Here is a 17,047-nt window from a genome sequence, read left to right on the forward strand (position 1 = left end):
TTATCTATCTTTTGGTATTAAATCCTTGATTTACGCAGAGTCATTAAATAAGGGTATTTTAGGGGTTATCCAATATTTCACCAAACTGGCCTTTTCTCTTTATATATATAGAAAAATAAAAATTGAAAATAAAAAAATGGAAGCCAAAATTTGAAAACAAAAAAAAAAAAGTAGTTTTATTTAACAAATATTAATTTTCAAATATGTAAAACAAAAATTGAAAACAATAGGATTATCAAACTACCCCAAATTAGTTGTAGGAGATAAATAGGCCATCTCCAACCAAAAAGGGGCCAAAGGGTCATGTTTAACCTTATAGCCTTACAAAAAATTATTTTTAAATAAATAGTACCAGACCATATTTTATACCATCTCCAACTGAGAGGGCCAAAAAGTCATAGGCCAAAGTATAGCCCGTTTGGCAAAAAATTCATCTCCAACCAAAGGTGCCTATTTTTTTAGCCCCTTAATAATTTATTATTTTAATTGAATTAATATAGTTAATTGAACCAAACTACCATATTAAAATAAGGTATTTGGACATATTTTGAGTGCCACTTGTCCTTAAATGAATAAGCTTGGTTTCTTATCTTTATATAATGATAATGATGTGAAAAATTGGTGAAGAATTGAAATAAAATGATGTAAGATAGTATGGAATAGTGAAAAGGAGGTGAGAGATGGTGTAAAAATGACTTAGGTATTTATAAGGAAAAAAAGTTAGATTTTTTTTTTAAATTTTAAAATATAAAATTTCATCCAAAAAAATAAAAATAAAAATCAAACAGTAACATGACATCATCTAGCATGGGTTTGGGCTAGTGCAAACTAGGGCCGGCCTTGAAAAAGTGCAAGTGGTGCCACCGCAGAGGACCACCAAATCGGAAGGCCCCAAATTTTCATTTTGCATGCATATGGTTTATATAGTAGCCGAACTTGAATATTAGCGCAAGTGGTATTAATTCATCTTAATATCGACTAAAGGGAGGGGTTAGCAACTCGTCTCCATCATTTATTTTATTTTATTTTTATTAAATGCATAAGCTTTCACAAAATAATATAAAAATTCCACACAATAAAATGAAAATTCGAACCTTGGACCTCTAAATAGTTAAGGAAAAACAACATGCCACCTTTCCGCTTGTTGATTTGTTAAATTTGTTTGTGCTATTAGAATTTATATAAACTCAATTGAAAACTAAATTTTTTTTTTGAACAAAAAAAAATTAAAAACTAAACTCTCAACACTTTTTAGGGCCTCCTATTCATTTTTGCATCCTGAAATCTTAGAGCTGGCTCTGGTGCAAATGGGTTGGCTAGCTTGTTGGCCTGGTGGATGAATTATGGCCTAGTGGGGTCCACAAGCCCTTTGACCTAGTCCTCGATTGATGACAATTTTCGTATCAAAATGGATTATATTTTAACCTATGGTCCTTTGACCGGATCTGTTGAAGATGGCCTAATCGAATCCGAACCGTGGACACCCCAAACGGAGTACAAAAAGCCCAATCGTAAAGAACTTTGGGTTGAAGAAATGGCCCTGTCCTTGCTTCCTGTCCCATATCCTTCCACATGTCCAATTCAACCTTGAGAAATGGCCCTTCACTCCATCTCCAAGCTTCCAACGACCACCTTCCCCCGATCCCCAGAACTGAACCCGACCCCACTTCGAGACCCAACAATTTGCAGAGCCCATGGCTGACCGCCAGCTGCCTCTCGCTTCCGCCCCCAAGCCTCAGAGTCAGAACCCAAGAGCCGAAGCTCCACCGTTTCTCCGCCACCGTCTGTCTCAGCCTCCCTACCGGGTAAGTCCCACTCTCTCACATCCCCACCACCCCAATTCTCTCGAATTTTCAATTCTTTTTTTTTTCTTCACGTTTTTGGATGACCAAGCTGTTGTTTCAGATGCTTCTGATTTGGTCATTGCAGAAATGCGGAAATAGTTTCGTCCACTGAGAAAGTGCCCAAGTGAGTATTTTTTTCTGATTTTTTTGGTGGGTTTTTTGTTTTGATTTCTGGGTTTTGTTGGGATTGGGGTTTTGGACTTGGGAGGGTGGATGCAGGTGGTCTTGGAGGGCTATAAAGTCATTTGCCATGGGTGAATTGGAAGCCAGGAAGCCAAGTATGCAACTACTGGGACTGAAGCAATTCTCATGGGGATCCTCATTGAGGGTAAGCAATTTTCTGACCATTCTATGCTTTTATTGTTGTTAATTTTAGTAATTTTTTGTTTTTTTGGGGAAGTTTTTTCTGGAGTCATCTTCCTATATGTTGTCTTACTGCTGCTATAATTACGTCTGGATTCCATTTTCGATCATGTTGAATCACACTTTGAGGTGGAAAACAATCCTTAGAATTAAAGAACTAATATTTGTAAATCCAGAACTGTAAAATTTGAAATTGAGATGGTTGTGGGATTATGATAGTGTGGAATGTGGAGAATTTACGTGAACTGCATATGTTGAAGTTGAGTTGGCAAATTGTGTGCACGCTTCTACGGTTATAATTTATGCACAATAGCTTTGTTGTGAAATTAGTGAAGGTAAAAGGGGATGCAAATATAAGATACCAAGACTATGTTTATCATCTTTACCAAGAAAAGAAAGCTATCTTATGAATATCTGATCCTACCTCATACTTCCCCTGTAGTGAATCTAGTGAATTATGTGGTATACTTAGCTGCGTTTGGATTGGGTAGCAGGAACCAGTCTCGCTGCCAATTTTTTATGGGAAAATGCAATTACACTTACTCAGGTGCGTTAAGAAACAATCAAGTTACTTGGGAAAGCGGACATGTGGTTTTTCAGTCCTGAGCATCCCGCATTGACTGAGAAAGCTCAACTAGTGCTTGATTGGGCTGTTGATAAAAAGAAAAAATCTGGTGAATTTCTGGACATTCTGTTTGTATAATTTCTTTCTCTTTTGTTGGCCTTTTAATTTATGTGAATTAAAATTGTTTCTGTATATGTATCCTGAGGTGTTCTACTGGTTTGGGATTGGTATGAATGCTCAATCAAGTGGTATCTTGGGTATGCAAGAAAACGTATGGATTCAAATATACTGGGAGGTAATGCATAATATCGTGGATGATATCAACGAACATGTGGGCTGGTAACTTCTTTTGAACAACATAACATATGATTGTGGGATTTTTTTTTCTTCGCACTGTGTATGATGTTTCCTATGCTTCGCAATTTCATTCTTCCTTCTGTCATCTGTGAATTTCCGTTGTGCAACGTTTTTTTCCTGACTGCTTTAAATAAGATTTAGTGTGAGGTGCTGCATAGTTGCGGGAAGAGGATGAGTAGAGGATCCATGGATTGGCTTCGATGAGTTTGCGTTATGTATGAGGTGAAAAGAAACAGTAGTAGAATATCTCATTTATTTGATGTTATATGGTAAAAACCTTTGCATTCTGTGGCAGCTCCCATCTTCCAGAATTCGCAATTGTAGATAATGTTGAATTAAGCTATAAGAGCACATGGCCATTTTTTTCTTATCGGGATTCTCAATTCTTTTTGCTGCGCTATGAAGTCTAAGTGATTTAATTTAGTAACATCTCAATTGCAGGTGATAGCGGGGAAGTTACAACATCTCATCTACTTCTTGGCATTTGGTATGAAGGGGAATCTCTGGGCCACAAGATAACGGCTGGCCTTGGCTTCAATGAGGAGAAAGCTAAAGAGCTTGAGTCCTCAAGTACTAAACCTGGATTCATCGACGGATGATATCTTCCATTTGTCGCCATTGATCTGTGATGCTAATTTCTTCATCAAAGAGGGAAACAGTGATGTTATTCAGAGAGAGGTGTCAATGGCATTGCAATTTCATCCCTGTACAACGAATTTTTTCTTGTGTTTAATTTGCAAATAGGAGAAAAGTTTATTCATGCGGAATGACGTCCGACTTAGCCGGATTCTTTCCGCCATGGAATTGATTGTCTGCATATGCATTTTGGAGGCCACATTAGCCTCTTGCTCTCTAGCAATATCTTGACTGCATAGGAATTGCACTTTTATATGCCAGGGAATGTTTAACGTACAATAAAACATTGGTAGAACCGGCTGTCGGAGTCACCATTTCATAGCTGGCGACCCGAAACGTGATTTACTTTTACATGTTCCGGTTTTACCATGAAGATAAGACCTTTTTAGGTTATTCTGGTGCTTGACAACCAACGGAAGCAAGTGTTTGTGCCTTGCAAGCTTCTTCTTCCCAATTGATCCTCAAAACAAAAATTAGCAACAAAATCAAGCATGCAACCATTCCAATTAAGAACCCTATCAGCAATCCACTGAGCCCAAGTGCAATCTTGAAGGCTAAGACAACTCCCAAGGGCAAGGCCAGGAGGTAAAACCCACCAAGATTTGCATACATGGCTAACCACGGTCGCGCCGTTCCCCGGACAATCCCTCCACAAACTGCTAAAGGGAAATTCACCACCTCGACTAAAGCCATCAGCAGCATCATCTTCTTCACACCTCCTAAAATTCCTTTGTCATGAGTGAACAAAGACCCCCAACTTCCCCTGGCTCCTAACATCACCAAACCGCCTATGAAACCCGAGACCACACTCACTGCAACAGACACAAATGCAGACTGATAAGCAGGGCCTGCTCTGTTTGCTCCAAGCTCGTTGGAGACGCGGGTTGATGCACAAGTTGCCAAAGAAAGCATCACCGAGTAAAGCAGATAGTCGAAGTTTAACACAATTGCTAATACTCCCACTGCCTCCTTGGCATTCGCAAGCCGGCCTGTGAGCAACATCAATATCTCATAGCACCACCATTCAAGGCAGGTAGTGAGGCAGCAAGGTCCACAAAGCTTGAGCAACCTTTTCCAGTCGCTGACATGTTGATCAAGCCAACCCCCTTCCTTCCACCTCCCTTCCTTTGCCTTAATTTCAATGACACACGTATACAAGGCAAGTAGAACCACAACCATGAGATCAGTGATCCACATAGACATTGCAACACCCTTGAGACCCTTGGCTTTCGCAAGCAAGATGTTAACCGGTATGTGAAAAGCAAGCGCTAGACCCGAGCAGAACATTGATGGCACTGTGATGCCTTGTGAGTTCAAGTAGGCCTTAATGGGACATAAGAGTGAAGTAACTACCAAGTCTGGCAGGAGATAGAAGAGGTAGGTCTTCGCAGCCGTTGAAATGTCTTCTTGCTGGCCAAAATGGATGAGGATTTTGTCAACATTGAGCCACAAGAACGAAATAGGAAGCGTTGCGAGGAGCAGCAAGAAAGTTGTCATGAGAAGGGTTTTGTGGAGGAGCTTTATATTTCTAGCTCCAAAAGCTTGACCACAAATAGGTTCCATGGCAGCACAGAGCCCATTTAAAACTGAGAAGCCGGTGACGTTCGCAAAAGTGAAGCCAAGCGTACCGCCAGCCAGTTGGAGCTCCCCGAGCCTGCCAAGAAAAGCTGTTGTGATGCCTATCTTGGCAAACCATGCCAAGTTCACTGCCAAAAGAGGAAGAGCTATTCCCCTTTGTATTTTCAGCTCCAAAAGCGTGACCTTGAAGAAATTGGATGGCCATTTCTGAAAGGTTTTCTCAGTTGGGTTGTCTTCCAAATGTGATATTGTTGTTGCAGACATTGTGTTAAATGGATTGCAAGATTTGGTGGGTTTGTTTCAAACATATATTTTCCAAAGGAAAAGATGAAAGTATGGTTTTTTTTTTTTTTTTGTTTTCTTTTTCTCGAGATAATATTGGTTATTTATGGTGCATTTGTTTCGTAAGGATGTTTGTTTCTTAAAAGGAGCAAATTCATAGGCTCTTTTTGTAACTGCCAATTATGAAAGAAGAGAGAGAGAGTTGGTGGTGTATTTATAGTGCGTGATGACAATGCATGCAAGGGCCAAACTAAACCTTCATGCTTATCGAATGAAAATGATAATCAAAACTCCTTTGGCGTAAGGTGCAAAACTAACAAAAGATATAGTTCAAGTTCTCCTCCTGTAGTTTACGTTTGATCAAAGCCTCTGCAAGGTTCATCCACGGAGGGTGAGTTAGGGCCTAAGATCAAGCTAAAAGATGTAGTCAATGGACAACAGGTGAACATTCCTATACTACCCTTGTTGGTTCCGAGGAATTGAGGAGGCTAGCTTAGCTGAAAGATGGTTATCAGTTCAAGGACATGGGGTGCCCCAGATTAGAATATTGTTTGAGTAAAAAAAAATTTGATGGAACATGATAAGAAATAGAATTTGGCTAATGGCCGACTTATTAACTTGATAGAGAATATGACATGCAAAACGTAACTTAATGCCTTGGACGGCTTCAGGTTCTTATTCAGAATATTTTGTTTTCTTTGTAATTCAAATCACATGAAGATCACATGTGACATCAGTTATGGATACCCAGATATGAAGACTAACATGAAAGATATTCTGATATCTGATATGGTGGACATATTCCCATGTATGAACTAAAGTCTAAAGGAATTATTTGGGTTTGTAAAATTCTTTGGGATAAAAAATATTAAAGGGGATTAAACAAAGAGGAATGAAGATTAGATTACAAAAGGATTAAATAATTCTGTGGTTTAGTTAGTGTTTTTGAGATTCTGAGCTATGAACAACTAAATGAGCTAGACAACCTTGGCCACTACCACATATATGTATTAGTTTTCTTTCAGATTCCAAAGCCAACCAATCAATATTGAATTACTTGCATTTCAACTTTGCTTTATCAGCATTTTATTTATTTTTAAAGTGACGGGGTCACATATCTTTTCAGAAAAGAAAATGAAAAATAAAAATAAATACATGATTTAGTCAAGTTGGTTAGAGCAATGTATACTCGATTGTGAATCTTTCTTAGTAGTTTAGATTAATATTCCTTGTATAAAAAATTTGTGGCTATCCAAATGATTGGACTTTGGACAATTTCCCTTCATCATTTCTTGATAATTTGATCTGAAAAAAAAAAGAAGTCAAAAAATTAAACTAACCCCTCCAAACAAGCTACAAAAACAAATTTATGAAAGAACAATCCTTAGAATAAGTTGTAGAAGTAAAAGATGGGACACGATCCCACTAATGAAAGCCAACATGATCAACTCCATAATTAATGAAATGATTGCCCTCTCAAAATTTTGAGAAAAAAATTTAGCTAAAAGAGCCAAACAATTTGACGAACGAATCCAAAGACGCCATTTCACTAAGCAACCAGAAGAAGAAAGAAAATGACATCCAAGGTCGAGCCACAATCAATCCATAGAGAAAGCAAACCTTAAGATCAAGCATGAGATACTGTTTATCTCGTAATCAGATCTTGTATAACTTAAATAAAAGGAAACATATATAGTCAAGGAACACACTATAACTATTAAGTGGATTCAAATGATTTTTTTTTTTTTTTTTTTTTTTTTGGAATTACTCAAGACACCAAAACAATAAACCAATTATATACAAGCATATACATTCATAATTGCTTCCTTTATTGCGAGCATGCACTAGCTTGCTTTCCACTTGTTTCCCATTAAAAAAGCATGCATATCAACTTTCGACCTTAATCTTAGTGAGTAGTCACTATGGTCTATTTTATGTTTTCGTTTGGTGGAATTAATTCTATTTAAATCATCTCTCTATTATTGATCATATATAATACATAAAAATTTCAAGAAAAATAGGGTTATTTCTATTCCATGACAATATTAAGTGACAAAGATAATATGGTTAAACTTTATTAATTTTGAACACATGTCATTTTTAACTGAATTGTTACGTCATTTTGGTAAGAACATGGTACAGAAACAAGTTCACTTAAAGTTTTCACCTAGATGCAATTTGGGAAGGGGGTGTGCTATCCACACACCCTTGTTAATTTCTGCCATTTGATATTCTTTAATTCAGTTGATCCGATAGCCGCAAATTAAGAGGGTGTATATGAAGTAAAAAAGAGTGTGTGAATAGTATAAGCAACTAGTTTGGCCTTGCCTGATTTTGTGCTATACAGCTCGAGCCTTGAAGAGTAGAAGGAACAAATTTTCAGTGCGCATATCTTTTTATTGGTTCGAATTGTATAATGCATCTTCCATACATACACTAATGATGTAAGTTTGATGGATAGCATAGGAATATATGAAGGGGAAATATATCTTGGAGACGATGACTACTTTGAATGATTGAGGAGAGAATTTAGTATAAAGTCCAATGATATAACGACGAGTATTTTGACGTGCAACATTCTTAAGAATGTCTTTTGGATCAAACAAAAAAATAATCAGGAATACACGGACAAAAATGCAACTTTAACGGAAGCATATTATAGAATCAACTGAGATGAATAACGACATGTTCAAAAACTAGCTAGCTAGATGCTTGCCTAAGTGATTACTGATTAGGTTTTGTAAACTAGGTTTACAAAACTCTAGAAGGGAACTAAACCACAAAACGGTTCTATTTAGTTAGGTTCTCTTTTACACTTGACGTTTTGTTATTATATATCTATCTCCATTTATTTTGTTTCATCCAAAATTAACTATTTATTACCAAACCTAAAATTTCTAAATCATTCAGATTGACAACAGCTCTCTCAAACTTTCTCTACAAAAAGTCAGAAATTGATGCTTGACATAAAAGAAAGGAGGTCATAGGGTTAGTCTATATATCTTTTCTTACAAAGATAGAAAGATCCTGCATTATGTTTTCCACTTTCCAGTTAATTGAAAGAGGATATGCATGCATCAGTCTGATAAGGCTGAGTGAAAGATCAGTCAAGAAAAGCACAAAGAAGCTATATCTATGGCGAGCTAATATATGCATGCCTATTCATCATCAACTGGGTTGCGTTTCCACCCCAAATTAAATCAATCAAACTTAATTTGGCTTTCAAACATTGCAACAATAATGTTTCAACTTCAACTTAATCAAAATTTTTAGGATTAAGTACCTACACTCCCCAACCTTTTAGTGTCATTCCAAATTAGTATCCACCTTTTTAAACATTTGAAGTAAGTACTCAACCTATTGAAATTTTCACATATGTTAAGCCCCAGTTAAACATCTGTTAAATTAGCTAGGATTACTTTGTCTCCAAAATCAATAGAAGGTCATGGAAGCATAGCCTCCACCAACTAATGGCTACCACCACCCCCATCATGCCATCACCTCCAAACCCAAGGCAAAATCACCAACTCAACCCTACAACTCAAGCTGCTAACATCGAGAACAAGGTCATGGAGGTTGATAAAATGATATGGACTGCCATGATGTGGGCCCTCACCATCTTCACTACCCACAAAGAATTGGAAGCTTTATAAGCCGAGAATCGGGGAACGAGGAAATCACATGAACATATGCAATCTCCTTGAAACCTTATCTGAATTCTTAACCCTCTTTTTTGTTAAGAGATTGACCTCTTAATTTAATTTCAATTTTGGTCCATTTTTTATTCAATTCAATACTTGTTTGATCATTGGATTCCATATTATATCATCTATATTTGAAATTTAGATTTTGAGCAACTAATATTAATATTGTCCATGATATACCCAGTTAATGGGTTTTGAATATAATCTGAGTTTGAAAAATTAACGGATGTAACATTTTTTATAGGTTGGGTACTTGTTTGGAATATACAAAAAGGTTGAGATCAATTAGATCAACACTAAAAAGTTGGAGAGTTTTAGATACTTAATCCAAATTTTTATCTCGTGCTAGATGTTTGTAACGATAGTAACTTGATATACATTGTAGGCACATTCTTAAGTGTTAGTTTAAGCTTTTCAGGTCTAATAGTTGTCGTACATCGTATCATTGTCTTTGTTTGCAGGTGGGTTCTTAGTTGTCTTATGTACTAGCTTGTGGACATTTTTTGTTAGACAAACCAACGCATTAAACATGACTTGTTCAATATTACAAGCAATAAAGCTTATAAAGTTAATTAGATCTCTTTTAACTAGATAATTATGAATTATCTGGCTTAATGATCACAAGTATTCTGAACTAATTTTTGCAAAAGATATATAGATCAGTTAAAGCCTACATATAGGACATGCACTCAGGCAAGACCAGGGAAAGTAGGATAGAGAAATCGAGAGAGACAGAGGACGAAAGAAGTTACAGAGAAAAAGAGAGAATTTTTTTTTTTAATCAAAAAGAAAGAATAAAGAGTAAAGAAGGAAAACAAAAAGGAGATGGAGAGGAGATATAAAGATAGAAGGGCAAAGTGAAGTAACTAGGTAAATATGAAAAAGTAAAATATGCACACTAACACGCAAACGTGAGCGTAACCACATAAACTGAAACGGAATCACATTTTGCCATAAAATAAATGTTGCTTGTCTGGGAAAAATGAACATGTACTCTAATACACAGTGCAATCAGCACAGCAATATTTTAAGTTCTGCACACCATAGATCAAGTTTTCATCAGACAATATTTTCTAAACATACAAAAATTTGCATTTCAGTCGACCACACAAATCCAATGATTGAGCACTGAAAAATCATATTGGATTTGCTGCTAGCTAGGTAGTGCCTTCACCACATATCCTCAAATCCCATGATTCTCTAAGACTATCTCCAACCGAGGGTTGGACAGAGGGCTCGTTTTAGACCTCTGGCCTTCCAAGATTCTTTAAGATATTAATATTTTAATGAACAGTACATGGCTATATTTGCCTCCGTCTCCAACCGCCAGAGGGCTCATTTTAGCCTTGCCACAAAAAACCGTCTCCAACCGAGGGCCAAACATAATTTATTATTTAAAAACTACAACTTAAATTCAAATCCAACAGCTAAGTGACGTCAGCATGGAGTAGCCGTTTAAGTTTTATGTTGTTAAATGTTTTTTAAAATGTTGTTTAAGTTTCATGTTGTTAAATGTTTTTTTTATGTTGTATAATTTGTAGTTGGTTAATGTTATTTAATGTTATTTCATATTGTTTAATGTTGTTTCATGTTACTTAATTTAATTTAATGTTGTATAATGGCTTAGGAAGTTATAGGAAAAAATATAATTTAAAAAAAATATGAAAAAAATTTTGTGAAATAGAAGTTATAGGATAAAAATAGAATTTAAAATAAAATAAAGCAACTATGTGAAATAGAAGTTAAAGGAAAAAATGGAATTTAAAAAAAAATGAAACAAATTTTGTAAAATAAAAGTTATAGGAAAAAATAGAATTTAAAAAAAATATTAAAAATAGAAGTTATGGGAAAAATTTTGTAAATAAAAAATAATAATAAAACTATAGAAAAAAAAAAAATCAAATGCAACGTCTAGTTGATGTCAGCTAGCCATTGCATTTGAATTTTTTTTTTAAGCATTCCTGTCGATTATAATCGACAGGAATACGTTTATATTATTTAATATAAATGTATTCTTGTCGGTTATAACCGACAAGAAAACTGAATTTTCTAGCCAACCCCGGGCTGGCTGGCTGGCTGCTTGCAGCTAGCCCTCTCCGATTCCGTGGGACTCTCTCAGATTCCAGAGCCCTCTGTCCTAGCCCTCGGTTGGAGACGGTTTTCAGGCTATTTTAGGCCCTCTAGCCCTCTGGACCCTTCGGTTGGAGATAGCCTACGGCATGTTACTACATCCATAATGTTGTTTTAATTGATTAAATGCGAGCTAGTGAGTGGTTACTCCGATTAAGTATAAGCTTAAGTGTAAGGATAGCTAAAATCTATGTGAGTAGTGATTTTTAACATGTCATGTTGCATTGGAAATCCCTGAGGCAATTGTTGGAAGGTCTAGATTGTGTTTTATTTTCTTTGTTTTGCTCGGGGACTAGCAAAAGCTAAGTGTGGGGGAATTTGATAGGAGCATATTTATGCGACTTTGTTAGCCTATTTCCTTGCATTTACTCAACTAGTTTATATTTATTAGAGTGTTTTAAGTTATTTTCGTGTGTTTGTAGGTTCAATTGGCAAAAGTGGCAACAAAAGGCAATTTGGAGCATTTTAGAGCAGTTTTGGGCTTGGAATGGATAGCACATGCATGGAGCAAGGTGGATGGACGAATTTAAAGTTCAAGAAGGGCTAAGATGATGCTAAAGAGATGGAAGAATTAATTCAAGACAAAGAAGATTTGGAGCTCAGCAAGAAAGAAGGAACTTGAGCCAAACTACCTTATTTTGTCTTAGCCCAATCCTAATCCTACACTACCTAAGTTCCAGCTGCAAAGGGGATCCCTAATTATATTAGGACACTTAAATATATGATTCTAGAATGCTTAATCCTATTCCTAGAAGGGACCTATTCCTTCTAGAAAACTCATTCCTTGCCATGCAATCAATTCCCCTTTCCTCTAGGATCCTGCCGCACCTTCATTTCCCTTTCCCTCTTGGATTTTGCATTTAGTTAGCCTTTTTCCTTGTGGATTTGGATTGCAAATCCTTCTCTAAAACTAATTAGGGTTTCTCCCTATAAATATATGCATTCTACCGCACCAAAAGAGACACCACCCATCCATCACACACAATAGCCCAATTTCAGAGACAAACACTTTTGTGCCGCAACTTTGCAAGGAAGGAGAGGATAGGTTGGAGTCGTACCTGCCATTCAAGACTTTTGGATTGTTGGAGCGTTTCTAGGTGTATTCAATCTTCTGTTTTCAATGTTTAAATTTAATTATATTTGTTTAATTGCAAACATGTGGAACTAAATTCGTTTTAGTTAGAGGTGAATTCAAAGCCATGAACATGTATGTTATATGAATTGATTTCCTCCAGTTATTGTTTCGTAAAACATGAATGTGATTTACTTATCTGTTTTGATAACTTATTCTTGTATGTTGATTAAGGGTGCACACTTAGTTTGCATGCATGAATTTGATGCTAAAATACAAGGGAATTTCACTTAATCGTTATGAACTTATATTTATAAGTAGTGGAAGTCACTAGTCATGATTGTGTTAAGTGAATCCATGGCAGGAGTATCATGCTTTTCGTAGTTACAAATGCCTTGTCAATGCTTATGATTTTAATAGAACTTAATGATCTTTGATATGTATCTCTATCATGCTGTTTATATAGGGAACTTCATAAGAATAATTTGATTGCGTCTCTGAGTCCAATTCAATTAAATTAGGGAAATCTGAGAGTTAGTTTGTGCAGTTCACAATTAATTTGGGAAATTGTCATTCATGGTTTATAAGAATAATAATTGTAAATTGATTTGTATGCATATGTGTCATGTGTGGAGAAGGGCCATCTAGCTAGCCTATCACCCATCAATTCACTCCAAATCCGTACCCTTTATTTAATTTCTGTAATTTTTTTGTTCAAGTTTTAAATTTGTCAAAAACCAATTCCCCTTTAATATTTCGTGTTTACTTAGCTAGGACCTGTTTAAATTTTTTTTTATTAGTGTTTTGAGCCAAGATAAATTAGAATTCGTCCAAAATCACCCTTAGTTTCTGTTTTGAGTCAATTTGCTTGTTTTGTGCTGTTTTGAGTCATTTTAGTTTGTTTTAAGTCATTAGAGTCTAGTTTTCTATTTTTGAGTTTAGTTTAGTGTTTTAGAGTTTAAAATTGAGAGATTAGCATCCCTTCTAATCCCCAGCCTATAACGATCCTTACTTATTCATACTACAACTACATAAAAAAGGTTTAAGTTTGTGTGCTATTTTATATCACATCAAATTTTTGGTGCCGCTGTCAGGGATTAGCAAAATTGCTAATCCCCCTTTGTTTCTGTTCATGTCTTTTAGTTTTGGTTTCTGATATTGTTTTGTTTTGTTTTCTTGGTTTTAGCTACTAGTTTATGACTTGAAGTACTCAATTTGTTCGTGCACATATCTTGGAGTTTGACGACAATTTTTAACGAACTTTGAGAAGGAAGAGGAAGCAGCCAGAACCTAATCCACCTAGTTCTAGCTCAGAATTTGAGTTTGACGAAGAAGGAGAGGAAGAGGAAGAACAAATCATGGTTGTGGATAATCGAACAATCAAGGAACTTTCAGCCTCGGGATTGGACAATGATGTACCCATATGCAATCAATATCCTAAGGCAGCTCAAGGCAAGACCGAGGAGTTCGAATTGAAATCTAGTTTGCTGCATCATATTCCATAATACCATGGGCTGTCCATGGAAGATCCAAACAAGCACTTAAAGGAATTCGAAGTGGTATGTTCAAGCATGACCCCAATCACCGTAGATGGGAACACTTTGAAGATGAAAGATTATCCATTCTCTCTTGTGGAAAAGGCTAAGGATTGGTTATATGAATTGGCACCTGGAACCGTCACCTCTTGGGAAAGCATGAAGAGAGCATTCTTAGAGAAATTTTTCCCAACTTCAAGAGTCATTCTTTTGCGAAAGAAGATTAGTGGAATTCAACAAAACCAAGGATAATCATTTCCAACATATTATGAGTGTTTCAAGACTCTAGTTACATCATGCCCTTAACATCAAATGAACAAGAGCTTTTAATTCAATATTTCTACGAAGGACTTTTTCCAATTAAGAGACAAATGTTAGATGCCTTGGTAGGAGGTGCTTTGGTTGACAAAACACCAATGGATGCCAAGACCTTAATTGCAAATCAAGCCTTGAATGCACAACAATATGAGGGAGTTGGACAAAGAGACCCCCCACGGCAACAATAACAAGTGAATGAGGTAAATGCAATTTCAGAAATTCAATCTCAATTGGCTAATCTCACTGTTCTTGTGTCACAGGTTGTTGATGGATCCAAAGTGCAAAGAGCAAGTGTATGTGACGTGTGTACTATGCAAAGACATTCCAATGAGGAATGCCCTCAATTGATAGAGAATGGATGATGGGAAAGTATTAACGCCATTTGGTATCAAGGCCAAAATCAGCCAAAATATGATCCATACGCCAACACTTACAATCCGGGCTGAAGAGATCACCCAAACATGAAGTGGATGGAGCCTCAACAAACTGAACAAGAAGGAGGATTTTGATAGCCACCCCCTGGGATATTTCAAAGGCCATTCGTACCAATGCAACCTCAACCACATTCGGCCCAACCAAATTTAGGTATGTTTTTGGATAATGATAAAGTTATTTAATTACTCACCTCTTTGACACAGGGAGTACAAAATCAAAGCAAATAGATACAAAATCAAGCTAAAGAGGTAGACGAATTGAAGAAGCAAATGGGGCAAGTAGCGGAGTTCATTGGACAGTTTAGAGAACAAGGCAAACTGCCTAGTTCAACCATTGTGAATCCAAGAGGCGAATTTGAAACCGCCAAGGCCATCACGTTAAGAAGTGGCAAGGAAGTTGGAACTGTTGGAAATGTGCCCTAAAACCAATCATATGATGATACTTTATGGACATTTCACATGTTAAACTAATCTAGTTTAATATTAAGGGCAAACATTATTGTTTGAGCCGTCTCATATAAATGTTATATGCTTAAACGATAAGTCCAAGGAATATGTGATTGGAAGAATGCGATCTAAAGAAGTTAGATTCATGAGACCATTCTTTCGTTGACACATCCTAAACGTTCTTGATCATAGGATTGTCAATTGGGCATTGACAGTCCGTTAAGATCAGTACGTGCTATGTTTTCTCTCAGGGAGAGTGACTAGTCTCGAGTCATTGGTGTGTATGACATCAAGACAAGTATGTAGGTGCTCAATAGAGAATGAGTTCACTGAACACGATCAACGAAGAGTTCTCATATTCATGTCACATGACAACTCATGGTTGGGATAATGCAAATTAGTCTTTTGAACTGAGGCATCACAGTTGTCTTGTGGTTAGGTCCTTAATCTTTGATTATGTCAAAGTCACTCCATCAGGAGGGTGTCCAAGGCATCGTTGGGGTTAAGCCACTTAGCCATGGAGGCAAGTGAATGCGCAACAAGGGATCTCTAACCTTCAACCTGTTTGAGGGAGAATACTCTATGATATGATTGAGAATCTTTGGCCAAAGTATGAATGAGATTTAGGAATGTGTTCCAAATCACATTCAAGGTAATCATATAAACACAAAACTCACATTGGATAGTAGACATGAATAAACTATCAAACCAAACAATGTGGTCAAGAGTATTGTATTAGAGAAAGACCGTATTGCATTTGTAATCCTAAAACTGAATAGGTTCTCCACCTCTTCTGATTAGCTTGGGTAACCATGACATGCTGCTAGGCGTCAACCATGGTTTGTGGAAGCCCTAAAAGTGTATTATCACTAACGGGAGAATTGAAAGTAAGTTTCAATTCACAATCGATTAGAAAGAGTTTTAATCGCCCACTGCCTCGCTAAAAGGAACCTAATGGATCGTTCACCGAGTAAGGTAGAGTTTGAAGAAACAACGGAGATGAGTAAGAATAATTAAATGGTTTAACTATTTATCTAAGGCTAGGATTAATTAATATGTTAATTAATCAAACGAATAAGTTCGTTAAAGACCTCGGGTTAGTTTTGGGCCGCAAGGCTCAATGGGATTTGAATGTCAAGCCCATTAACTCAAGTTGTATGACAACTTGAATAAACAAAGGGCTTGAAAGCCCAATAAACCCTATAGGCTTGCCATGTGTAAAAGAATAGGGCTTTTGGTCCATTAGGTCACTTATTTGAAGGGACTATATAAAGGACTTTATAGCCTAAAATTTACTAAGGGTTATTTTTGGGGGAAAGGATGAGAACACAAGCTCTCCTTTCTCTCTAAAATTTAGGCCACCTTGGAGGGATCATCTAGCAATCAAACTTTACCTGCGGCTGTTAGGTATTCCTCCCATTTGCAGATCCAATTGAGCTAATTTTCCGGAGCTTACCCTATGTGAATCATAGGCACCCAAGAGAAAGCAAACATGAGAGGCGCAAGCATATTTGCAGAGCACTTAGATTCCTTTCTATCAAACCCATTCTTTAGAAACCATTTAAAAAAAGGGAGGTTGGTAAATTTCAGTTCTTACATATCACATCCCTTTTCATAACACACCAATCTCTCGAAATGGTGAAAATTTAAAAAAATGCATAAGTAACTGCACATAAAATGAAAACTTTACCTGCTGCTGTTAGGTATTCCTCCCATTTGCAGATCTGATTGAGCTAATTTTCCTGAGCTTCAACCACGGACCCAATCATGAATCCCTAAATT

The 17,047-nt window shown here is 36.6% G+C and overlaps 1 protein-coding gene and 1 pseudogene across 1 annotated transcript; one reads left to right on the top strand and one right to left on the bottom strand.

Moving 5' to 3' along the window:
- The first annotated feature begins 1,534 nt into the window (after positions 1-1,534).
- LOC103931910 lies at positions 1,535-3,889 on the top strand (annotated as a pseudogene).
- A 263-nt stretch (positions 3,890-4,152) lies between these two features.
- LOC103931911 (protein DETOXIFICATION 56) lies at positions 4,153-5,964 on the bottom strand. Its single transcript, XM_009341441.3, has one exon. It carries the CDS (start codon positions 5,605-5,607, stop codon positions 4,156-4,158), a length of 1,452 nt encoding a protein of 483 aa, XP_009339716.2. The 5' UTR covers positions 5,608-5,964; the 3' UTR covers positions 4,153-4,155.
- Positions 5,965-17,047: the final 11,083 nt, after the last annotated feature.

The sequence above is a fragment of a genome, unplaced genomic scaffold (assembly GCF_019419815.1).
Source record: "Pyrus x bretschneideri cultivar Hongxiangsu unplaced genomic scaffold, Pyrus_bretschneideri_v1 Contig3, whole genome shotgun sequence".
NCBI lineage: Eukaryota > Viridiplantae > Streptophyta > Magnoliopsida > Rosales > Rosaceae > Pyrus > Pyrus x bretschneideri.